The following is a 25,659-nucleotide window of genomic DNA, read 5'->3' as shown; positions in this document are numbered from 1 at the left end:
TCCTTTCGGGTCCAGAGCCACAGCTTCTGGCTATGACATTGCTGGCAAATATGTGCTAAAAGGGGTGCCCTCATCCTCTCTGCTCCAAGTTGCCATGTGACCCTCATGTCAGAGTCTCTGAGGCTCCGTGTGCCCATAAGCCCTTGGCCAGGAGGAGGCCTGTCCTGTCACCTGAGGAACCTGAGACAGGGCTGAGCGGGTGAGCACCTCCCTGAGAGATGGAACCCCAGAGCCAAAGCTGGGCAGTCAGGAATTTGGGCAAAGACCGCAGAGGCAGCTGACACTGTGCTTGTTCCCGAGCCACCAGGCTTAATAAGGGCGGCAAGTTGTGCGTATTGAGCCTGGACAGCAGCCCTGGTGCTGGGAACAAGGAGGAGGGAAGAACCAGGGGGATGTCCTGGGAAGGGGCGTGCACAAGAAAGGAGCAGGGGGGACCAGCTTGGGGGGTTTTAGTGCTGAAGACAATGACCCATCAGAGTCTAGCAACAGTTTATCGGGGTTTAGCGCACAACACATCAGGGCTCCCATTCACTGAATATCTTTGCAGGATCCTTCTGTGCTGTAGTTTTCCCTCCTTCAATCTTCTTGGGTTAAATGGGAATGCACACCCCCCACAGGAGGAGTCTTGTGGGGTTGGACTCTGGTGGCTCTGAGTCCTCAGCAGGGCTGTGACTGAGGCCAGTCACTGGGAGGTGTCCGCTGTGCAGGGAATCTACTTGACAAGTGAGGATGGTCAGGATACCCGAGAGACTATGGCCTGGCTGTAAGGACTTGCTGGTTTCCTTCTAGCTCTTCTGGACCACCGCGTCTCCTCTACAGAGAGGCCCTCAGTTAATAGAGTGGCGCCAATGAGAAACACAGCTTGCAGGAAGAAGCCACTAAAAGCCTCCTGTCCCTCCCCCTGCCCTGGGGTGTGGACTCTGGATCAGGCAGGGTCTATCCTGGCCAGGGTCAGGTGAGGGCAGGCTGTAGCCCAGGCCATACCCAACTTCCTCCAGCACCTTGGGCAGGAAACAACAACCTACCCAGAGCTGCTAGGATAATGAGCAAGTGAGGGTTGCAGGGAGCTGAAAAGGCTGCCTTCAGGGCATGCAGGTGAGGTTGAGAAAGTGGGCCAGATTGCGCTCCCCTGTCCTCTTCCTGCCTGTCTGCATTGTCAGTTGTTGGCTCCTTTCTCATAAACTGCGACAAGGCCAAGGATCAGGAGCCCTTGCTGTTGGGTGGGTTCTCAGTGGATTTGAGGTTCCTGGGATAATAGTAGTCCCTGCAGTAGGGAGTAGTGTCAGCCAGGTGCCTAAGATGGCAGAGAGGGAAGAGATGGGTGATTTGGGGAGAAGGCCAGGGGAGTGGCAGGCAACCTCCATGGCTCCCTGAGGCCTGCAGACCATATACTGGGCAGGATGGGCACTGGCAGAGGGAGGGGCGGAGACAGTCTTCCAGCACAGAGCTGGACACCCCATCTGTGGGTCTGATGCTCATAGCATGAGCTTGGGTGGGAGGCTGTGACCCGGGCAAACGTCTGCTGGGTTCCCCCACCCCGACAGCCCCAATTCTCTGAGTACTCTCTCATGTTTCCAGGTTTGAAAGCATCATCTCCAGGGTTCAGAAAGGGAAACATAGCTTCCATGGGTGACAGCGTGATGACAGAAGGTGGTACGTGATGGGCGTGCTGTCAAGTAAAGAGTGAAACAGAAATCTCAGTCACATTTGTTCCATGACTGTTATCACTGGTGTTATAAGAGGAATTTTAAATTGGGCCAGTAAACAAAAATTTCTCAGCACCATCTTCTGGAACAATCGTCTCTTCTGTGACATAAACCAAACCAAAATTTGGTCAAGGCCTCACATTGCATGAAGGGTCTCAGGAGGCAAGTGTGGAGTCACTGCTGGTTCTCGCTATTGAACCTGCCTTTGCTCATGGAGGGAGTCTCTGAATGGGTCAAATTGAAAGTGCTGAGCTCTCCCTTCCCCACATAATTCCAGCACCTTCTATGTGGCCTCCATTGTAAGTTCTCTTATTTCTCTGAAGTGCCTTGTGCCTGGCACTATATACAGCTGGGGAGACAGAAGTGCTGGCAGGAAAGGAATAGCCCATGAGGGGCAGATTCTCTCCCTCTCTCTTCTGTGCTGGCCATGGAGGAGGCCCCTGTAACCTGTCAGAGGGTTGGGGTGTGGTGGACAAGGAGAAACAATTCCAGGTAAAGGCTTTCAAGGCTAAAAGTCATGTGACTAATTATATCCCTGCAAATCCATCCACATGCACTTACACAAATGATGGCAGAAATTCTTTTCAAACATGGGGAAAGTTAGTCATCCCTATCCATCCACTCAGCCTATACAAGTGAAAAACCCAAACCTGACATATTTCTACCTTTAGCTGTCTGAGAGAAATTCAACTGAAACATAACACAACATTCAAGGATATTGGGGTGAGAGCACACAGTAGTTCTGATCACTATCAGCGTGCCACAAGGAGAGCTGGCTCTCGTTCAGTAGGGGGACACTCCCTCCAGGGCTCATGGGTTCCTCATGGGGTTCCTTGGGTGGTGTGGCTGGCATGTGGGGCAGAGCACAGGACACTGTGAGGATACATGGGGGCAAATAGGGGAGATTCACCTTCTCTTAGGGAAGTGGAGAGAATCTTCTAAAATCCTCCTGGGCTTAGGGGCAGTTGGGGTATTTGGAAAAAGAAGTTGCATTTTCAGTCGCTGAACTTTAGAAGTTCTTGTGTCTTTTTATGACATATCCAGCAAGAGGTCATCAGAAAATGAAAGAAAAAGGGAGTGAGGGAGGTGAGACAGTTAAGTACTTCTCTCCCCATAAAATTTGGGAAGGAGAAAGGATTGTATGTTTTTTCAAAGACATTCTGGCATTTTGAAAAGAGCAGAATTTAGCTAAAACCTGATGTGGCCCAGCCCTTGGTGGGTGATGAAGACCAGGCTGTGGGGAGGGGATCATCCATGTGCACAGCCAGAGGACACCGGGGTGCTCTGTCCAGGCAGGAGCAGTGTGGCCACATCCTGCACAGCGGAGCAGGGCTGGCCGGGGAACCACTTCTGCTGATGGACCACATCCAACTCCTTTGACTGTAAACCAAGACTCGACACACGTGTCCACTTAAGCACATAAAGAACTTAGTCTTGGATTTGCAGGATTTATTGACTGGTCTGCGGGGGTAAGAGTGCCACAGGGATTCCACCATGTCTTCCAACTGGGCCAGGGATCATTGGCAACATCCTGGAGGGCTGCCTGGAGCAGACCGATTGTGGGGGCCGGGAGCATATGGGTCGGGGAGGCTGGGAGCATATGAGTGGGGGAGGCTGGGAGCATATGGGTGGGGAGGCCAGGCGCATATGGGTGGGGGAGGCCAGGAGCTTATGAGTGGGGGAGGCTGGGACCATATGGGTGGGGGAGGCTGGGAGCTTATGTGGGGGAGGCGGGGAGCTTATGAGTGGGGGAGGTTGGCACGGGGAATATGGGCAACACATCCAGCAGTAGTCGAGGGGACAGCACGCCAGGCTGGGTTGCAGGCAGCAGCGTGGGTACCTGTGCATCCTCCCTCCTCTAGACATGAGTAAGGGATATGGCTGTGGAAAGAGAAGAGAGAGGTCAGTGAGAAGCCCTGGAATTGGGAACAGAAACTTCTGGTTTCCTTGGCTTATGGGCGCTGGCCCTAAGGCAGGACCTCTGAGGATGCCCTTCCTCTCCCTGGGGACTCCTCCTGCCAGGGCTCCTGTCTGAGACTCTGTTCAGGTGTTGGGGTGTGCCCAGCATTCCCAGCCCCAGGGCTCAGACACTGAACTCCTTTTGCTCAGATGTTGACCGTCTTTGCATCCCCTGCCGGGCAGCCTGGGGACTGAGGACATGTTCTGACTAAATGAAGGCCCCAGTTCCCCAGATTTCCAGAAGTGCTGAGGGGTGTGTCTCCATCCCAGCCAGGAGGGCCTCAGCATGGGAGGCAGCTGACCCACAGCCCTGGTGCAGGGAGGGGATGGAGGCACCAAGCACTCCCGATCTGACTGTTCCTCCAGCCTTTTCATTTAAATTTGGAAGTGCTGGGTAATGTTCTAGATTTGTCTCCCCTGCCATCCTTGAGATGAAAATCAAAGAAAACACATGGGGTCCCTGTCTAGACTCAGCTGGGAGTTTCCTGAGCACCATGTCTCATTCTTAGACATTTTCTTGACAGATGCCTGTACCCACACTCCCAGAGGGCCGCTGTCAGGAAATAAAGCAAAGGACGCTGGCCATAGGGGGGATCCCTGTACCCTGTTTACTTGCGCCTGGGCTGATAACATATCACTGGGCTCTGGTTGCGGTTTTGAAATATGCTGCACACTATCTGCATGCGCAGAGTGTCCAGTTTGTCCTGGAAAGCAGAAGAGCCTGTGAGGAAGCTCTGAGCTGGCTGCTGCCTCCAGCGGGACAGTGTCCCCTCCAGTTCCCAAAGGCACCTGAGCTCTGTCCCCACAAACTCCCTGGGGGAGGATAGTGTCCTTCCCTGTGACAATGGGCCTGCTGTAGGTCAGTGTGTGAGTCGGGAATTTTTAGGGATGTACAAATTAGTATATTTGCAGAACAAGCCAGGAGCTACGAGCAGAGTTAAAGTACAAGGCTGGAGGTGATCTGCGGTGTCTTGGAGGGGAACATGAGGTGCCTGCAGGGTACCTGGGAAGGAGCTAGAAGGAAGGGAGGAGGAGGCCTGCACTCATGAGGTCCACCAGGGAAGGCAGGGAAGGCTCCATGCCCTGAGAGTGTGCAGGGTCCGGCTGAAAGAGGGTGGAGAGAAGAGGAGGCTCAGGACAGACCGAGAGTGACCTGGATCCCTGGTGGGGGATCCTAGGGGACCTCTGGACCCTGCAATCCAGCTCTTCCCTGATGTTGTCAGCGGGGGAGCCATATCCTGGAACAGGAACGAGCCCTTGGTCAGGGCTTCCACCTCTCCAGAAGATGTGCTGGGCACCGCTGTATTGGACCCTGAGAGGAAGGTATTGCTGGCTCTCTTGGTGCCATAGAAGCTCCTGGAGGAAGCCATGGCCCCCAAGAGGACCGAGGCAGGACAAGGAGGAGGGGCAAAAAGGGGCAGAAATTGTGGCCTGTTTCTTCCTCCACCCCAGCCATCTGGACTCTATTTTGTGCTGGGGCCCCAGTGTGGGATGTGTGTCAGCAGGGCGGGCCCAGCTCTTCCTGGGCAAGGACATTCCCTTCAGGCCCCGCTTCCATGTGACCCTTTTTACACCTGCTGAGGGCAGGTGGACAAGGCAGCAGCTCCCTCCCTCCCTCTGCTGAGCTGGCTTCTGTGGGTGCCAGGTGCACCAGCATTTCCGCCCAATGGGGGAAAGATCTTGACTCAGATTTCCTGCTTTTATTTTCTGACCTTCATGAACCTTGTGATTTTGGTTTAACCCACTGCTACTCCCCAGGAGACCCAAGTCAGTGATGCGGCTGATGAGAACCGCAGTGAAAGCAGTGATTCCATAAACTTGATCCCCTTGAGGGGAGAGCCTGGTGTTGGAGCCAAGTGAGTAAAGCTCAGTGCCCTGAACACTCCTCTCCATCCAAGCCACACCTTCTGGGCCCAACCTGTTACTCTCCTTAGGAGCCCGACCTGCCCACAGCTCCCTCCTACTGGTCCATCTCACCTTTAGGTATCTTAGGTTGTCATCTCCACCACAAGGGACCACCACCATGGGGCACGTTTGAAAACAAAGTTCCTGGGAAGAGAAAGACTTTGTCTGGCATTTCTGGGGTGCAGAGACATGAATTGTTCCCCTGGCACCTGTCAACTTCTGGCCCATCAGCTAAAGTTTGTTGGGAGGATTCAAGCACAACTGATTAGCAGCACTCTGTGCTGCAGGGGAGGCCTTCCATGGGAGCACAAGCAACCTCTACATATTTTGCAAGGAAGATCCTTCCCCAAATGGACAGGAAATTTTCTCAGGCCACCTGGGTTTCTGAGCTGCTTTTTGGAGAGGCCTGGTCTTGGGGATGTACAATTTAAAGGTGGACATTGGGGAGGAGCATCAGCAGAGGCTGATTGGCCTGGTGTTGGCAGATGCAGCCTCCCTGACCACAGTGCAGCAGCACCGAAGCCAGCCTCTGAGTGAGGCCTGCTTCCTAGGTCTCCACGTTAAAGGTCACAGAGGTCCTCCTGTGCAAATTCTATGGGTCCTGTTTGGGCTTCCTTAACCGGGAGAGCCACAGGCAGCTTAGCTGACCGTTGGTCCCTGGTGTACTTGGACTGGGCCTCCCTCACAGCTTATGGGAGGAGTGACTCCCTCCACCCTCCTCAGCTCTTAAGTGCCCAAAGGACAAACCCAGTCAATCCCCAGCCAGCCAGGAGACAGGGAGGAAACCAAAGAAATGCAATCCAAAAGGATGAGAGACTGCAGGGGGGTGACCAGTACTGGAACCCTGAGTTTCCTTTTCCAACTGCTCACTTAACCCAGGGAAGGACCAGCCAATGACCAATCGTTGGGAACTGACACACAAAACCAAAAGGAAAGCCCTGGTCATGTCACTGTGGATCATGGCACTTGCTGCAACAGCTACTGCAATTTATAGTGTGATGGAGGCTCTGGATCAGACCGTTGGGAGCATGGAGAGGGTGTCTCTGATGCCATTTTGTGAGTCCTAGGTCCTCCCACTTGTCCCTCCCTGCCCCTCTGTCACCCTGCTTTCTGCCAGCTCTCTCTGTCCAGGTAGGTGGAGATGGTGGGGTGGGAAATAGAGATATCCTACAGCTCAGGCGCTTTCCTTGTGCAGGTCTGTGTGGGCATCAGAAACAAAACAAAACTCACCACCATCTTGTTCTAGAACGTGAAAAGAGAAACAAGGAGGAAAGGTTTTTGCAGGCCTCTGGGTGATTACACAGGCAGAAGGGGACTCTGCTCAGCGGGAGTGAGTGAGAACGTGGCTATGTGTGTCACTGTGGATGCCCACCGCAGGGGTTGGTGGCCAGCAGGCTGCATGTCCCTGAGCACCTGACTCCTCAGTTGTCTGAGGGACTCTGTACCTTCTAGGTCCTGCTAGGTCCTGGCTGCTGCTGTGCCTTCCCCTATGCTCCTCCTTCTCTCTCCATCCGGCAGTGACCTTGCCATTGCCACCGTGCCCTGCTGTCCCTCTCTTCTTGGTCGGGGTGTCCTCTGCTATTGCCCTGCTTTATCAGGGCACGTGGTCTCCATAAGGTGTCATTGCGTGGTCCACCTCATGCCCTCCCAGGTCCAACGCCAGCCCAGACCCCAGACTTTAGCTGCTGTGGACAGGCTGGCAGCTGCTTCCTTTCTGTCCCCATGTGCCCAGTATGGGCAGCATCCCCTGGCACTCAAGAAGAAGATGAGGGAGGTGGTAGCCGCACAGGGAATGTGCAGACAACGTGTTGGTTTCTAAAGCTCAGCTGCCCAGAGCTTGGGAGTCCTGTTCATTCTGTGTCCCTACAGGGCCCCTGCTTCTTCCCTCAACAGCACAGTCCTCCTGCCGGCCTCCTGTCCACCTCCTTCTCCACCAGCTGAAGAGAGAGATGTAGGGAGAGCTGCAGCCAGGAACAGCTGAGGAGTGTGGGAAAGGAGGAAGGAGGAGAGGGGGCTAAAGTCATCTGAAAAGTGACAGCCAATGTCCTCAGAACCCGGGGGCCATGAGGCAACTTGCCAGAGATTGCGGCCCTTATCCCATGGACCAGGCCGCCCATGGCCACAGGCTGTGCTAGCACGAGGCAGGAGGCCCTCCCAGGTTGTCTCTGCCTGGGACTGAGGGCAGAGTCTGTGTCTCCCTTTGCTCCTTGAAGACTGCGCTGAAGGAGCAGCAGAGACCCAGGAGTGCATGTGTCAGGTCCTAGGAGAGTTGTCTGGGCTCAGGGAGGTGTGCAGCTTGGGGTACTCACCTTTCTGCGGTGGAGTAGCCACAAGCACCCAAACATCAGAGGTATTAGTACCAGCATGCACGCAGCCAAGTAGTAAGGGTTGATGTTGGGGAACTGTGAGCCTTGATTTTCGGGACCTGCTGCTGCCGCATTGGAAGGGTCAGGTGGCTGCACATTGCAGAGAGAAAACACCAGGAGTGTGGGCCTGGGGCCTCTTGACGCCCATTAGAGCACACATTCTAGACTCCCGTCAGCCCAATCCCATTCTCTGCAGGTTGCCACCTGGGCGGAACACAGTACTAGAGCCAGCCATGCTCAGCGCCCACCGTGGAGATGGGACACACCCGCCCCACTGGCCGTGCTCAGAGGCTAAGCCAGAGCCCAGTCAAGGAAACCAGAATCCTTGAGGAGTGACCAGCCCAGCCCCAACCCCAAGCCCTGGCTGACAGTGCAGGGACACACAATTGTACACATACACAAATGGGTTTCTGGGGGAGTGTGGGGCCCCCTGAGATTTGGGGGTTCAAGGGCAGAGCAGGAGAACCCGGATCATTGCACATGAGGGCCCGCCTGTCTTATAGATTCTGAGCTGTGGGCTGACAGCCTCTATCTCTTTGCACCTCCGTGTCCACATGTGAGCAGGAGGTGAGAGGGTCGTGAGGTGTGGAGGGTCATCAGAGTCCTGGCACAGGCCAGGTCCATGTGGGGCTGAGGGAAGGGGCTGTCTCTGGCTGTCGTTCTGAATCTGGGGTGAGTGGGACTCAGGTGGGACCCCACACAGTCTCTGCTCAGAGCAGCAGGCGAGGGGGCGGGAGAGAGGTGTGGTGCCCAGGGACAGGGTGGCAGAGAGAACGGCAAGGTCAGAACTGCTCACCTGTGGCACCTGGACTAGACCTGCGTTTCTCCTGAGGACTTTCCTCATGGGCCTGATGACAGACGAGCTGTGCGTCGGCGGGAATCCTGAGGTGCTGATGCGCGTCCTCTGGTCCGTCTGAGTGGATGTGCAGACACAATGCAGACAACACAGAGATGTCAGCTGGTGGGGACCCTCACAAGCAGGTACAAGACACAGGGCTCTGGCAATCGGGCACCGAAGCCCTGCTCCCCAGCACAGTCTCTCCAGCCTAATGCTTGCCACTGCCATGCCTCACTGCCCTGGGCTACGGTGCCCGGGTGATGGGGGACATGGAAAGAGCCTGTCGCCTTCGTTCCCCGGTGTCCCTTGCTGAGATGACTCCTGATCCCTCCCAGGGCCCTGATAGCTTCTCCACCCGCTGAGGAGAGAGATGTAGGGAGAGCAGCAGCCAGGACAGCTGAGGAGTGTGGGGAAAGAGGAAGGAGGGGAGGGGCTAAAGGGATCTGAAAAATGACAGCCAGTGTCCTCAGGGTCCCAGGGGCTGTGATGGTCACACACCGGGCACCAATGCAGAGGAAACAGACCCTGACTGTGCAGGGCCCAGCTGTGCCCAACACATCCCCTGTGCCTGGAGCCTGCTGGGAAGGCCCGGTGCCCAGATCCTGGAGTCTGGTTCCTTGCACTGAACCTCCTAGCACCCCCACTGACACCCGCTGGTTGAAGATGGTTCCCCTACTTCCCCACCACAGACCAGGTTAGGGTTGCTGGCAAGGCGGTATTTAGCATGGGAAGATCCTCATTTCTGGAATCTGCTTCGGTGCTTATTTCTCCCTTGTACCTGCCTTCAATGACTGTGTTCAGAGAGTAGAGGGCATCTGTCATGCTAAGATGGGTGCACTCCAGAGCTCCTAGAAGCCGCTCAGACATGTCCCAACTCTGATGAAGGGCTAAGGGCATCATTGGCGGGAGATGCAGCCCAGTCCTGCCAGCACCTGCTACTTGCTAGGCCTGTCCTGAGACTCATCCTCTGTCTTGCCTTCCTAAATGACTCCCTCCACAGGGCAGGCTTCTGGGTACCCCAGAGGGAGACCATGTACTTACCCTGTGACCTCCACAGTCCTTGCTGCTGATCTTGAGCCCGTTGCTGATGAAGCTGGCACCGTTGTTCAGGCTCACTTCAACAGAGATCTCGCTAAACACAGAAAGGACAGATGGGGACCACAGGTGCAGGTCGGCACAGCTCTTGGTTTCTGCTCAAACCATAGCCCACAGATCTCCCTACTGTGATGGCTTTGAACGTCAGGCATTCGGGGCTACTGGAGGGCGGACAGCCTGGGGAGGAGACCCCAACCCATGTCCCATGAGGTCCACCTCGGTGATGTGGATGACCAGTGAGGAACTCTGCATGGGGTCAGATGCTTTATGGTCACAAGCTCAGTGACCAGGGAGGCTGTGTGTTGTCACCATCCTGACTCTTGTGTATTTGTATTGTGCTGGCTCCACTCTGAAGGCTGCTGGGAGCAGTGGAGCCCACTTGGGTTCCTCATCTTCCACGTCTGTCCTCAGCAGGGGCTGTAGCACAGCAGATCCCTGAGCTCATCGGGGGGTCACCATGATGGGTTGGTCAGGACGATGCCCTGAAGCCTCCCAGAGCAAGTCACATGCTGCCCAGCAGAGGTGACCACACATTCTGCATCTCTTGGGGTCAAAATGCCTGCCTGTCCCAGAGTGGCACTTACTTGGCTGGTACCTCTATCTTCACCCCCGGACACTTTATGCTGGTGTCTTCCACCTGGGTGGCTTTTTTATCTAAAGCAAATGAGACAGGAAGAAAGTCAGTGGACGTGCCCATCCATCCCAGCTCCCGTCTTCCTGCCCTTGGCTGGTGCAGCTCTGCGTGGCAGATGCAGCCTCTCCTCTATGCCCTCTCAGCAGCTGCCCATACTAGCAAGGGCAATGACCTGCGTTCAGTGGGATCTGGCTCTCCAGGGCTTATGTTTGTGGGGCTGGCAGGAAAGCAGGCAATAAAACACAAACAAATGAATTTCCTAGAATTGAAATTATGACATAAATGTTCAAGGTTGGGACACGGAATGGAGGGATCAGGCAGGTGCTAGGAACAAGGTGATCTGTGCAGTCTCGATGAAAACTGAAATATTTATGCATTCAATGAATTCATGCTGGTATTTGTTTCAAAATATTGATTATCCTATTTTGGTAATTACTGATATGAAGAGATGCTGTTTCAAGTTCTTTTTTCAATAATTCTATTTTTTTTTAAATTTTTTGAACATTTACATTAAAATAAGTTATTTGTGAGGATGCTATTCAGGAGCTGAGTGTCATGAGTGAAAGCCAGGGTAAGGTCCAGGGCAGAGTGTTTTGCCCTGTGGGAACAGCAAGTGCAAGCCCCTGAGGTTGTCCTACCTGACCTTGTTGCATACGTAAGATTGAACGTGGAACAGAACTCTTGGTCCTAGAAGAGTTTGGGTTTTAATCTAACGACAATGAGTCTGTTGAGGGGTGAGCCATCTCAGCACAGGCTTTAGACCTCGAAGAAATAAGACCTACCCTGGACCGCATATGGGTATAAAAGCAAAGAGAGTTCAAGGATGCCATGCAGGTTTTGACCAGATTGACTGGGTGATGGTGATGCTATTTACCGACATAGGGAATTTCTGAGGATGGCTAGTGATTTTCTTCCTTTGCATTTGTTTACTGTTATTTTATTTGAGCATGGCAGTCACAAGACTCAAAAGAGCACCCTGAGTTGTGGATCCTGCTTACCTGAGTTCCAATTCTTTCTACCCCTGAACTGTGCGGAAGTGGTGAAGGCCCAGCTGCCATTGCAGTCTGACTTACCCCTCCACACACCCTGGTCAGCTCCACAGGGAGCCACTCCTCCATCATGGAGGAACACCCGATATCCATATGTCGCAGAGCTTACTTAGCGCAGCTGTTACATTGCTCCTGTTTCACGGTAGAGAAAATAGAGCAAGAAGGGAACTTTCACATGGTCAAGGGCACACAGGAATGTGTTCTGTGCCACATCTCAGGACCTGGATCTGGTGCTTGGCCGCCTCTCTCAATCGAAGGTGCATATACCCTCCTGGGAAAGCTACCAGTGCACCTGGCATGTACTCAGAGCCCAGGACTGCTATAAGTTCCACCTGGCCAACTCGTGAGATTGGGGTCCTTGTCTCTCAGGGAAAGTGAGAGATGAGGAAACCATAGGGGACGCAACTCTGAGGGAAGACCCTCCTCACAGGGAGCAGCCCTGAACCCAGACCCTTCGTGGCTCTGGGGATGGATGGATCCCACTCACGTCCCTCCTTCCACTCTCGGTGCTGCCTCTATCCTCCCAGCACCCATAGGGAATGGGCGTCAAGTGTTTGGAGGCATGGTGCCTGAGGGAGACAGCGTCTGTGGGAAATCTGTTACTTGTACAAATCAGAGAGGTACTTACCGAAAAATACGGTGTCACTTATTTGAATTCTGCAAAGAACTTCTTTTTTGTTTTTGGTGTTATGAAAACCTCTTCCAAAGATGCTTACATCATAGTTTCCTGCAAGGGCAACATCCAAAGATGTGTGTAAGGAGGGCTGAGCTGTGCTGTCAGCTGATCTCATACTATGGCAGTCTACCCCCAAATGGAGCCCCCAAGGGACTCCTGCAGGAGGCAGCTGTTCTGACCAATATCTGGGTGTCTCCTGAGGCTCACCTGGTGTTTCTGAGGGGCCACTGTGAGGAGGCTGGTGGAGCTCTTGGGTACTGTCCCCACAGCTGCTAACCAGCACAGCCCATTCAAGGCTCCACCTGGTTCCAACCATGAACAAACCCATCGTGGCTTTCCAGTCTCTAAGTCCTGAGGCTCCCTAAGGGGTGAGGCAGTGCTTTCCATCCTCTACCAGACTGCCACCATAAAGGAGAATGGAGAAAGACAGTACAGGCTGCACCACTCTGCCTCTTGCCTGAAGTGAGCAGACTGGTCTGGCTGCTTGTGAAATTATTTTACGTTTGGGGGTCTGTTTCTCTTCCCTATCTTTTTGTGTGCCTATGGCAGACTGAGGAGCTGAGGAATAAGGTGGGACCCCGGGGAGACAAGCCAGGAGCAGCTGATCCTGTACCAAAGAATACCCCTTCCCTTAGCTGTGAGGGAACAGGATTGTTGAACATGATTGTTCTTCCTCCACTTATTATTGATCCTCTGGGGCCTCCTCACTTCCCTGCCCAGGGATTCATGGAAAGCTCTTCCTTCTGCTGTGTGGGGAGTGACTTGCTAAGGGACATCTGTCCTACCCCTTGATTGGACACTGTGGATCCCCTCTCCTGGAACAAATACCAGGGGACACAGTGACGGCAGCTGTGGGTTTGGCTACAGGGATTTACACAAGATGCAGGGAAGGCCTTCTTGCTGTATGTCAAGGTCATTATTCTCCACTGGTGCCTCAGTCTCATGTCTAGCTAATTCCAGTGCCCTGAGCTTGATTTGCCCAGTTGATACAGTCAATTAATGGAGGAACCAATCAGTCCTAGAATTGCCAGCACCACCTTGAACTTGGCAGTTTGGATTTCTCTTGGATCAAGCCCTCCTCCAGCCATTATTAGTGTGATGGTTGTAAATTCTATGCTTTGAAGAAAATAGACTCTAGGGCTGTGGGCAAAAGTGTGCCTGCTGATTAGTTTTGTAGGCCTTCAAGTGTCTTCAAAAACAATGGGATTCCATGTTTGACTATCAGTACATTTCCCCTGAAATTTCAGATACAATTCTTTTCTGGAAAATAGAACACCTGTCATTGTTGCGTTTATGGTTTTGCATGTCAGTACGGCTGGGGATGGAGCGACTGCCCTCAGAGGCAGGCTCTCTCAGGGACCCATGCCCTGCCTGCCCTCCTCACACCACAGTCAGTCATCCTTGGACTGACATGGCCCACTCGTCTTGCTGATGTCCCTGTGTGGCCCCTGAGCATACCTGCTGGCAGTGTCCCTGTCCTAACAAGGGCCTGAACCACAAGGAGCAGGGGGAGTGCAGAGTCTTTGAAACAGAGAGAGCAGGAACGTCGGCTGAGTGTCCTGTGCTAAGAAATCAAGCATGCGGTACACTCAGGTGGGCTGATGTCCCGAAGCCTCAGGCCCTTTCCTACACAGAGTGGCTCAGTGCAACTTCTCTACCCACTTCTGCCAGGCTGCACCCTCACTGCTCACTCTTCAGCAGGGCCTGCCCACCGTGACAAGGCTGCATATTGAGCCTGGAAAGAGCAGTTGGGGTATCTCTGCCCACATCCTCATCCCCACATGCAGCCTGGCACAGCCTCTTTGGGAGAAAATCCACCTCTTGGCCCCCTTTGAATCTGTTCTCTCCTATTGTGGCTATTCTAATTCTGCCTCACCCCAGGAAAATTCTCTCAAGTGCCCACAGAGAGGTGCAAACCAGGACGTGCTTGGGGCAGGGACTGTGTCCCAACTTATCAGGAAATATCTGATTATCAATCTAGGACACCAAGGAAAGAGGTTTGTCTTTGCATGCTTTGAAAGGGTGGACAATCTAATGTTCCATATGCCCTCCTTTATTAAAAATGCCCTTTGGAAGTGTATGTAGATGGGAGGTAAGCATATAGGATCACCTATTCGTGGTCGTTATATTTGGTAGAGTTCCAATGGGAGAGAGTGGCGAGCAGCTGCCACCAGGATGCAGGGGACTGAGGGGCAGCTGTGATGGTGTGTCTTCACAGGGTCTGTGTTATGCAGTTGTGTGTGTGCATCTGTGAGACTCACACATAATATACCTGCGATGCGAAGATGGGTGCATTTCAAAAAGACAACTCGGGAAAATTGGTCCCTTGTTTATCATAATCAAAATGACAAAGTTGGGGGTAGAAGAGCCTGATGACTCTAATTTGCTTTGGAAACCTTCAAAAATAAGACGGATTGTTGGGAGTCAGAAAGAGAGAGAGGGAGCTAGATAGATAAGTGATAATCTGATAGCTGTTAATGGAGAAATCCAGTTAGAGGATCTCCTGTAGAATTGCTTCCATTTGCTGTAGGTTTGAAAACGTGCAGACAAAAAGATTCAAAGACAATTAGTTTGAATGAGAAAAGTAAGCCTTACAGTTAAGCAGTAGTCATGGTATTACTACTTGAGGAGTGAAGAATGAGAGGCATCTGGGCAGAGCGGGTGGCAGCAGTTGAGTAGAGGACAGTTTACAAGGACAGAGCAGGGATTGCTGGGCCAGGCTGGCAGGGAGTGTGGTGAGGGCTCCTGTCACCTTGGCTGGGTACGATTGGTCTCCGCACCGTCTGGGTTCACATGTTGCTCAGACACTCCTGCCTGGGTGTCTTTCTGGACATGCCCAGAGAAACCAGGCTGCCAGTTGCCTGCACGGGTGGGGACTTAAAACAAGGAAAGACCCATGTGTGCTGTGGGTGGTGGGGCAAGTGTGTTTCTAACCCAGCCCACTTGAGGCACTGCAGGTTACAGGTTCAGAGAAGTCAGGATGAGTCCTGGAGACTCTTCCATCCTGGAAGCTCTGTAGCCACGCCCTCCCCACCTGGGCAAGCATGGACAGAGGAGCCATGGTCAGTCATGGGAATATGAGCGCCACAACTCTTCCTTAAGTCTGCCTGCTTCTATTCTGAGCTGGTCCCTGCACAGTCCACTGGCCTCCCTCTCTCACGGAGCGGAGAGAGGGTATTGATCTTTTTGCCTCTTGGAGAGAGCAGAGGAGCTGGCAGATCTGGGTCCCTTGCTCCATGGGGCTGGCCATGGTCAGCAGAGCTCAGCTGAAACAGCCTTCTGTCTGTCCCGGGTGAGGGTGCTCCAGCCTTCCCGGCAAGGTCACAGAGGCAGAGCCAGCTGTCTGGGTCAGGATGTGGTGGGTCAGGCTGTGTGCTGTTCCCGGGAAGGGCGTGCTTACCCGAGGGGCTCAGCTGTGTACTCCAGGGCTGTGGCAGCACAACCTGCACTCAAAACCCTTACAGAGAGAGGCCTTGTCGCCTCAGGCGGTACCTGGACGTCCTCACTCTAATGCTGCGGGACCCTCTGGGGGAGCAGGCACCCTTGTCTTGGTCCAATTCTCAGGAGAGGCCTTCCTATTAAGCCTGAAGCTCATGTAGCTGGGAGTGATTGCGTGGAGGGACATTGCCCTCATTAGGACACTGGACATTGAAAATTTTCTTCATACACTGATGTTTCAACTCTATATCAGCCCTGTGCTTCTGGGGTGATCCCAAACTGGCTCTGAAATATTTTACTTGTCTGATGTTCTTCGGTTTCATTGCTACTGTATTATTTTTTCCTCGTTTTTAAATTAAACTTTTGATTTTGTGATTAAAAAAAGAATTATACAATCTTATTGTGCTAATCACTTCAAGTTTTATATGTCAAACCATAATGTGATATACCTTCACCTTACATAGAACTGTATGTCAACTCTAGCTCATGAATACTGGGAATAAGAGCATTTACACGTGTGTATGTATATCACACACTAAACGACACAATACACTACATCCATCACACACATCCAAGCACAATGTACAACACACACAAGCACACATGCTTCTGTTTAGAATAGAGACTCAGCTCTTACCTCCCACACAGTAATCTGTCGGTCCCACACTTGTCAGCTCAATGCAGGACTTAGTTGCGAGCTGAAACAGAGAGTTGTTCGGGTCAGGTAAGGTGAAGAGTGGGCATGGTAAGAGCCTCCTCATCCCACCCCCAAACCACCCCTCTCTCACTGAGTCAACGATGTTCCTGAGATCATAGACTCCACTGTCCACACCAACCACGTGCTCCTCGCTGTCTGCAATTGCCAGGAGCTACAAGGAGGAGCAGAAAACTTGGACCCACAGCAGGGGTGAGGACCAGCAGGACACCATCCCAGTGTTTGGGTTCAGGCTTCATGCTGTATGAGACTCAGTGCCCCACCCTATGCTATGGAGCAGCCGCTAGAGGGAGAAGACTCCTTAGCCAACCCACTTTACAGAGAAGGAGACTGAGTCTGGCTAAGCACTTTCCATCCTGGATTCTCACTGCCACAGATGGCAGATCCTGTTTCCTGGAGGCGAGTGCAGCTAATTCAATGGACAAGTTCATGCCTTTCCCGAGAGCAATGAGGAAGCAGTCTCACCAACAAAAACTGCTGACCTCACCAGCAGCCCAACTTTCTGGAATGGAAAGTTCTCCTACCTGTTCCCCAGGTGGGATCATAGAACACAGTTACTAATTTCTGCAGTGGTCACATGCTATCCAGATACTTGGGGTGAGTGGGTTAGAGAACCATCCTCTGGGGGTCCTGCCAAAGCTTTCTACAATGAGACTTCTCAGTTGGCTTCTGTTCTGAATTACCTGATTTTTCACGTAGTTGTTGACACCAACAACGTATACAGTCCCTCCCAGTCGTCGAGTCCTCTGAGCCTAAGACAAAGACCGTGTTAAGTGCAAATCACTAAACATGTGGAGCAAAGGCTGGTCAAGGTGGGCTGGACTCACTTCATTCTTGGTAGCCTCAAAGGACTCTGGCCAAAGTGCTCCATCAATTAGGGAGACAACCATGGAGTGCACTTTCTTTTCTGTGGGAGAAGCAGGAGGTCCTGGTCAGTAAAGGCGCCCAGAGTGACCTGCCACAGGTGTGAAGGCCATGCACTGCCCCAAGTTTCCTCTCCTGAGAGAGGCTGCCAGACCCCAACACCCCCGTTCCTGAGCACCCAGAGGGCTAAGGAGCAGCCGCTGGAGGGAGAAGACTCCTTCGCCAACCCACTTTACAGAGGAGGAGAATGAGCCTGGCTGAGGACTTTCCTTCCTGGATTCTCACTGCCACAGATGGCAGATCCTGTTTCCTGAGGGTGAGTCCAGCTAATTCAATGGGCAAGTTCATGCCTTTCCTGAGAGCAATGAGGAAGCAGCCTCACCAACAAAAACTTGTCCCTCAGGCTCAGAGCAGGCAGAGGCACTACTGCTGGCCCCTTGGGGCCCAGTCAGTCAGAAACAGGGAAGAGATATTTGGGGAGTGGACCTTGAGTCCAGATGTCAGCCTTTCCCCACAGTCTCCCACTTTCACCAGTTGTGCCTGAAGCATCCACCCTACAGACTCAATCCCAACAGAGAGGGTGCTGGGCTGACACAGCTGCTAGCCCTGGGGACACACAGGCCAGCAGGAGCGTCAGCAGAGGGAGACGATGAAGGGGAAGGAGGCAGCTCCGCCATGGGAACGCGGCAGAGTGTGGTCAGCAAGGGGAAAATCAAGAACTTTTATTCCATAAGCGGAGTCTTGTCTCCCCGAGGTGCCCCATGGCCTTTCTCCCTTTTCCACAAGCTCAATGTAGGTCAGGTGCCTCATACTTAATAAACACCAGGAATGTACACCCAGGAGCCCACAAGTCTCAGAATCATCCGGGAAGCTCAGTTTCCCCTCGTGCATGGATGAGGACTCTGGAGTACATATTGTCAGGAAACTTGCACAAGAGTCAGCTCCAAGTGGGGGCCACCAGACTGCTGTGCTTCGGCCGGACTGTCCAGGATCCGGCAGTTTCGAAGTCAGCAGAACTTACCTCCAGAGTTTGCTGTGGAGATCTGCTCATTGACCTGCAAAAACAGGAAGGCTTGTTGAGAGGACTCAGATATTCTGAGCACTTGCTAAAGCAGGATAAATTCTTAGAGCTCTGGCTGTACCGCTTTAAATCCTTCCTGCATGTTTGTGTTTCCGGTAGGCACTGTGTTGCGTAGTTTGTTGAGACCGTCTTCGATTAATTTTCTAAAAACAATAAAATGGGCGTATTGAGGTCGGAAGAAGGGTGGAGTGTTCAAAAAAAGCCCGATCTGTGCTGGCACATTCTGCACTGAGCAGACCGACCGGGACGAGGGAGGCGACTGTCAAGAAACCCAGCCATGGGCCTTTCGCCCACGGTCTTTGTAATTGATCCTGTCTGTACTCATCGCCATATCAGGTTCATCGACCAGCAGGCTTCATGGAGGGCCTGTCGGACCAGCAACAGGCAGAGTGGGGTGCAGTTGTGACTGCGCTAGTGTGAACCCGGAACTCACATTAGGACTGCCAGGACTGCCAGCACCTCAGGGATCCCCAGTGAGGCTCATCACCCTCTACCAGGCAAGGCTGAGTTTGGTAAGTGTCACCCTGGCAATACCCTTACCCTCTCCCTTCCTCCCTGCCCTGGACCGCTGAGGGTTACTTAGAACCCACAGCCTCCTTCCGATCAGGATTGTATCTGAAGGAAGCAGCAAAGCTGCTTTGAGTGCTGACTCCCTACTTCAGAGCTCCTGACAGGGAAGACCTAAGGCCAGGGAAGGGGCCATAAGGGCTGCCCATGCAGGCAGGGGAGCAGTGAGCTGCAGATGGCCACACTTTTGTCCTTTACTAGCTGCTGCTAAGGTAGATAGCAGGTGGGAGTGGGACACAGGTGGGGATGCAGCTCGGATCAGGCTGATCCAAATGAAGATCTGAGCCGGCACAGCAAACCTGGAGCGGCAGAGATTCTCTAGAAACACAGGGGCTGCCAGTGTCAGTGCCGGAATTATCAGAGAGGCTGGGAGTAGATATGGGGGCACAGGGTGGTCATTGAGCTGAAGCCGGCCCCTCCCAGGCAGCAAGCCTGTGGCCTCTGACTGAAACTCCGGACTCCTCTGCCGAGTTTTCCCATTGGCCTCCGTCTTCCCGCTCCCACCACCAGTAGGTCTGCCTTGAGGGAGTGAATCTGAACTTACTTGTCTGAGGTGAGCTTTAGGATGGTGTGGCCCCTTGTGGAGAAGGTGACGATCGAGACCCGCATGTTCGGACTGGGGAGGAAGCACGTGTACGTGAGAGTCATAAACAGAGGTTCAAATGACCCCATGAGCAGCCAGGGAGGGGACACCTGCCTGTCTTCACTTCCCTCTAGCCTGTGACCCCTTCCTGAGTCCCAGAAGTTACCATAAATTTAGTAAAGGATTCTGAGGCCAGCAAATGTGTGGCGATCCAGGGAGACTATCAGGGTGGTGTCCTGCTCTATCTATAGATCCCATCCTCTACCTTTCTCTCTCTCCCTCTCTCTCTCTCTCTCTCTCTCACACACACACACACAGAGGACACACACACACTCACACACAGACACATAAGTGCATGATTCATGCCACACACACACTTGGTGAAGGTCCCTATGCTTGCCCATGAGTAGCCTCCTTCTACTGAAACATTTTTGGAACCTCATGGCCCTTCCCTCCTGGTCTATGTTTCCTTCCTCCCCCCATCTAAGAGACACTATTGTTCCTTTTGCCACTCATTTACATACCTGTGTCCCTTTCCTCTCCCTGCCCACTGTCTTCTGGGTCACCGGCCCCCTTTGTCTGCTAGAGGATTGCTGTCCTAGTCCGTGATGAGCTCCATGTAATGGTAGCTCTGTTTCCCACTCATTTTACCCAGAATTATCAGATGTCTTGGAGCACAATCCTCATCACCCACACTCAGCCCAAGTGTCATTTGTTAATTCCTATTGCTCTCTGCAATCCCGACCCCTTGGTTTGGCTGTATGAGCCCTTTGGCCTTGACCCCAAGCTGTCCTGTCCCAGTCTCAATTGTACCCCTTTGTGAGTTAACAACTCTCTCCCCTAAACAGATCACTCCCTCTACAGGAAGTCTCCTTGATGCTTCTTGTTACCCTGTTTTTCCTCATTCTTAACAGTCCTAGTTCAAATGTCCATATCCTGGGGAAAAACATCCTTGAATTTTCTCTTGCTTTTTCTTTACAGTTGCCCTGAGGGTCCTTTGCCATTTTCTTTGGAACTATTTAAAAAAGTTCTTTTTTTACAGTGTTACTGGTTAGCTGGTTTCTAATCTGTGACATCCTCCAGTCAGTTAGTATTTCCTACACTGTGGCTTGACACCAAGACTGGAAAAATCTGAAGTCTACAGGACCTTTGGAGCCCATGGAAACCGAGTAAACTGCATTTTTGACTGGTTCAGAACTCCACCCGGGGCTTCATGCTGCTGATCCAAGATACCCATGCCCACTGGGTCTAAGCAAACAGGCTCTCTGCCTGGCATTGCAAACGCCCCACCACATGGAGAAGTCATACTTTTGAAACATTTTGAGGAAATCCTCTACGAAGTCGTATATAAATATCCAGTTGGTGTCCACACTTTCTGACCTGAAAATGAAAAATCAATGGAATAGGATGAATTCTTTGTGTTAGCAGAGTTTACCTGAAACCATCCAACAAGCTACTCCCACCCCACAATGCCAGCACACTGTCAGGATGGACGGCACCAATGGAATTTGTGTGCTTGCAACTGGGGGATTCAAGAATGAGACCCTGTGGAAGCAAACAAGGATGGTTGGTTGTGCCACACTAGTTCTAGATAAGACATGAAGGAGGATGCATTTCTGAAAAAAACCTCCTGCATTCTGTATCTGTGACTCTCCTGGTCCTTCGTGTCCTTGGAGAATCACCATGGCCAACTCTCTGCCTCTTTGTTACCAAGCAGCAAGAAAGGTGTCACTACAAGCCTGTTATGAGACACAAAGTCATAACCTGACAAGATCTCCAAGACGTGCAAGAGCTCTCTCTGAGCTGTGGGATCACAAGTGGAGAGGGTGGGAAGAAGCCTGGAGATTTTTGTAGTAACTTTATAACAGTGTTTGATTTTAAATTTGTGTTCAAGTATTTACTTGATAATTGTTAAAATAAAATTAAAAACAAATACTGGTTTCGTGGTGGGATGTGAACAAAAAGGCAGATTTCAAACTCCAAGTCCTAGTTTCTCAAAACAGAGAAACATTCCCCAGAGAAACATTCAACAAACAAGCAGCAGCTAGAAAGGGAAGCAGAATGTACATGAGGAAAGCCCAGTCTGCAAAGGTAGGCAGAAACAGAAGGAAAACAAAAGCTGTAATGTCAATTTGTTACATTTAGGAAATAATAATTTGTCAGTAGCACGTTCTTCCGTATCAGCAATCACTTATAAATATATTGATTTTAATCATATTTTAAATATATTGAATTCATCAAGCAAAGATAGCAGTGTGGTTAGGTGGACAGGTAAGGCCAGTTATGGATGGATTGCCTATAGATATGTATTTCACTTTAACGACAAACAGAGATGGAAAGTGAAGGGATGAAAGAAGATATTTCATATAGGGGAAATAAAACAATATTGGAGAGTCATAATAGACAAGATAGATGTCAAGCCACAATGTTCACATGAGTGAAAGTCATAGTGATAATGAGGTCATCACATCCCAAAGATACTAAAGTGCCCCCAACACCTGTGCACATAAGTATAACAGGTCTGAAGGGGAAAAAAATAACATATTTGTAGACAACTTCAATACCTGACTTTTCAGCAAGGATAAGTCATCCTGAGAGACTCTAGGATGTTGCCTTCAATTCTGTGACACTCTTCCTTCCTGGGAAATGGCATATACCTTCCCTGCTCTCCCCCAGGCCTGTCTGAGGATGGCACAGCAGGGAAAGGGCTTTGGAAACAGCCACGTGCTTCCATGAGGTCACCGACGTCATACCACGGCTACTACTGAAGAGGGGAAGTTAATTCTCAGCCCAGCAGAGGAGCTGGAAACCACCAAGACCGTGTCTCCAAGCCAGTGCCCCGGACCCCTTTCCTTGTTCAAGGTCATAAAGGCTTATATAGAGCCCAGCTTTCTCGGGACCACACCCAGAGAGCAAAGTGTTCAGAAAACACATGGATCGTAGAAGAAAGTAGCAAAAACAGGGGCCTCCCCGGTAGCGCAGCACTTGAGCGCTGGGTTGCGAAGCTGCCCGCAGCTTCTGCAGGGCAGATTCGATCCCCGGCTGCTCCCCAGCCACTGGAGAAGGGTCCCACATGGCGCGCAGACCTCTCCTGCTGCCCGCTGCTCCCCTCAGCAGTGTACTTTGTTCCTTCTGCCTGCTCTGCTCCCCACTCTGGCTCTGGTGAATTCTCTCACCCTCCCGTGCTTCTGCCTGTACCCAGTGTTTGTATAAATAAATAAATAAAAATAAATCTTTAAAAATAAATAAATAAACTTAAAAAAAAAAAGCTGGGATTTTCTAAAAAAAAAAAAAAATTAGCCAAAACACATAGATATCAAAGCAAAGATCTTTCTCTGCACTAAGGCTATAGAAGGCCCAGAGACAACTCAGCAGTCTTTCTGGAGTCCAGTAAAAATGGAGTGATTTGGGTTAGAAACAAAACAAAGCATAAAATGATAACCAAAAACTCAGGACATTATTAACAAGTGCTGAGAATGGAGCTCCCAGTAATGCCCCCCAAGTCTCTGGCCCGGTAGGAAGTCCACTCACTTGTCCAAGATTAAATAGAGGTCAAGATTGCTCTGGCAGGATTTCTTGTGATCTGCCAGCCTCTCCCTGGACCCGGTGTCCTGGCTTTGGCCCTGGCGGGTGCTCTCCCCATCCTGGTTGGTGTTGCTGGGGAGGCTACTCCTGGCCCGAGTGAGGTGGTGGAAATCTAGCCAGGTCGGGGCTCTGTGCTGGTATGCCCCACTGCTTGGCAGCAGAGGGGGCAAAACCAGCAAGAGGAGGAATGCAAGTCCAGGCACCCTGAGGCAGCTGCTTTCCATTTCCTTGGCAGCCCTGGAGGCTGCAAGGGACGCTAACCTCTTTAAGTCAGGCAAGCTGGGACCTACACTCTTTCAAGCAATGTACAGGGGCCTATACCCCTTTAATCAAGTCTTTCCTTTAATCAAGTAACAATAGCTTCTACTAGTAGACCTGCACTAAGGGCAGAGTAGGACTATACTGGGTGGAGACCCCACTGCCTGCCAGGGTGTCTCCCTGACACATAGAGACATAATGCCCTGTGCTGTGATGGACAGGGAGGTTGGCATGGCGACCCTGTGGTGGCTCATGCAGCCCTACGCACTGTCTTGCCTACTGACATTCCCAGGGAGGAGTCAGGGCATCTCTGAAGGGGCTGTGAGAAGAACCTCCATTTGTCCCTTATCCTGAGCCCTCACTGATGGCCATTAAAGTTCTCCAGGAAGCCCAGTCTTTGCAAACTGCCAGAGCATTTGGGTTGGCTCAGACAAGGACATTACTGTGGCTGAGGGGGTCATGGCTAGGAGACCAGAGTGTTATTATGGTCATTTGAGTGAAAACTGATGTCTTCTAGGGAGTTGGAGGATCTAAAATTGAAGAGAGTGATGCAATTTTGTTTGTTTATCCACTGATGTGAATCAACCACCCCAAACTTACTAAGTCAAATAAGAATCACTTTATCATGCTCATAGTTTGCATGGACCACAAATTGAGAGAGAACTCTACTGCCTCGGTTGCTCCATGGAAATCATTGGAACCCCCTGAACTTTCAATTTTATAATCGGCACCCCTTCTCCATTATCCCCAAATCTTCGTAACATTTGATTACAATCATATGGATATGTGTTCCCATTGAGGGAATGGGAACACAATCCAGACTCTCCCTATAAATGACCAAGTCAGTGTCTCCTCTAATTAGGTGTTCATGAAATTTCCCTAAGAGATCTTGACCTCTTTTGTCAAGTGCCTTCTCTGAATGCCTTATCATTTTGCTGCCATTGCTAATGATGTATAAAAAATACAGTTTTTAACCTACTCAAAATGGATTAAAGAACGAGACATAAGACCTGAAACCATAAAATATACAGAAGGAAATCTAGGTGAAACACTACATGACATGCACCTCAAGAGCATCTTTACAGACACATTACCCAAAGCGGTGATAGTGAAAGCAAAGGTAAACAGCTGGGACTACATCAAATTAAAGAGCTTCTGCACAGCAAAAGAGACAGTAACCAAAACAAAGAAAAACCCCACCGACTGGGAGAACATTTTTGCACACAACACTAATGATAAAGGACTGATCACAAAAATCTACAAAGAGCTGACTCATCAGCTCTCAACAAAAACAAAGTATATAATCCAGTCAAAAAATGGGTAGAACTAAAAAAAAAATCTCTCCAAAGATAAAATGCAAATGGTCACCAGGCATATGAAAAAGTGTTCAACATCACTTGGAATCAGGGAAATGCAAATCAAAACTACCATGAGATACCATCTTACACCAGTGAGAATGGCACATATTAAAAAAGCTAACAACAAATGTTGGCAAGATTGTGGAGAAAAAGGAACTCTCCTGCACTGCTGGTGGGAGTGCAAAATTGTTCAACAATTATGGAGGGCTGTGGAGATTCCTCAACCTACTAAAGACAGAGCTTCCATATGATCCAGCAATTTTACTCCTAGGTAAAAATTTACCCAAAGGACACAGAAAAATTAATTCCAAAGGGCACCTGCACCCTATGTTTATAGCAGCACTATTTACAATAGCGAAGCTATGGAAACAACCCAAATGCCCAAAAATAAATGGATCAAGAAGATGTGGTAAATGAAATATTACTCAGCAATCAAAAAAGATAAACACATGCAATTTGCGGCAACATGGATGGAGCTAGAAGGGTTCATGCTCACCGAAATAAGCCAAAGAGAAAAAGAAAAATACTGGATGGTCTCACTCATAGCAGGAATTTAGAAAATCTAAACAAGGGTCCAGGAAAAAGACTAATTATAATAAAGAAAAAATCAAAATCAACAAGCAACTATAAACCAGAGACACACTATGGGGGTGTTGTGGGGAGGCTGCCAGCAGTTTCCCATTTTTTTTTAAAGATTTATTCATTTATGCATACAAGAGCTGAGGTACAGGCCAGAGACATGGGGGTTGAGAGGATTCACCAAAGACAGAGTGGGGAACAGAACAGTCAGACTGACTGAAATACACTGCTGAGGGGAGCAGCGGCGAGACAGGAGAGGTCTGCTGCACCATGTGGGTTGCTCCCTGGCTGGCCTGGGATCAGACTCCTGCTGCAGAGGCTGTGGATTGTTTCACAGTGCGTTGCTTAACCCTTTGCGCCCCCAGGGAGGCCCTGGTTGTGGGAATTTTATGGGGACTACACC

The 25,659-nt window shown here is 51.1% G+C and overlaps 1 protein-coding gene across 1 annotated transcript; it reads right to left on the bottom strand.

The window, feature by feature from the left end:
• Positions 1-2,954: 2,954 nt before the first annotated feature.
• Positions 2,955-23,482, bottom strand: LOC119234612 (anthrax toxin receptor-like). Its single transcript, XM_054690411.1, has 17 exons — positions 23,008-23,482; positions 20,785-20,856; positions 19,438-19,509; positions 18,388-18,469; positions 18,267-18,300; positions 17,209-17,288; positions 17,065-17,133; positions 16,455-16,535; positions 16,304-16,364; positions 12,181-12,279; positions 10,454-10,523; positions 9,816-9,906; positions 8,733-8,849; positions 7,880-8,026; positions 5,643-5,714; positions 3,399-3,587; positions 2,955-3,086 (listed from the first exon to the last, which is right to left on the bottom strand). The coding sequence occupies exons 1-17, from the start codon at positions 23,283-23,285 to the stop codon at positions 2,955-2,957; spliced, it is 1,746 nt and encodes a 581-aa protein (XP_054546386.1). The 5' UTR covers positions 23,286-23,482.
• Between the last annotated feature and the right edge of the window lie 2,177 nt (positions 23,483-25,659).

This window comes from Talpa occidentalis, unplaced genomic scaffold (genome assembly GCF_014898055.3).
Source record: "Talpa occidentalis isolate TD23 unplaced genomic scaffold, MPIMG_talOcc4v2.1 talOcc4.8, whole genome shotgun sequence".
NCBI classification, from domain to species: Eukaryota; Metazoa; Chordata; class Mammalia; order Eulipotyphla; family Talpidae; genus Talpa; species Talpa occidentalis.
This window is presented reverse-complemented; position numbering and strand designations above follow the sequence as displayed.

Coding starts and splice junctions, on each gene's coding strand:
- LOC119234612 (XM_054690411.1), bottom strand. CDS start 23,285: ATGGAAAGCAGCTGCCTCAGGGTGCCTGGACTTGCATTCCTCCTCTTG. Junction 8,027..8,732: donor GTCTAGTCCAGGTGCCACAG/GTGAGCAGTTCT, acceptor TGCAATGTGCAG/CCACCTGACCCTTCCAATGC. Junction 5,715..7,879: donor GGCTACTCCACCGCAGAAAG/GTGAGTACCCCA, acceptor TTCTCTTCCCAG/GAACTTTGTTTTCAAACGTG.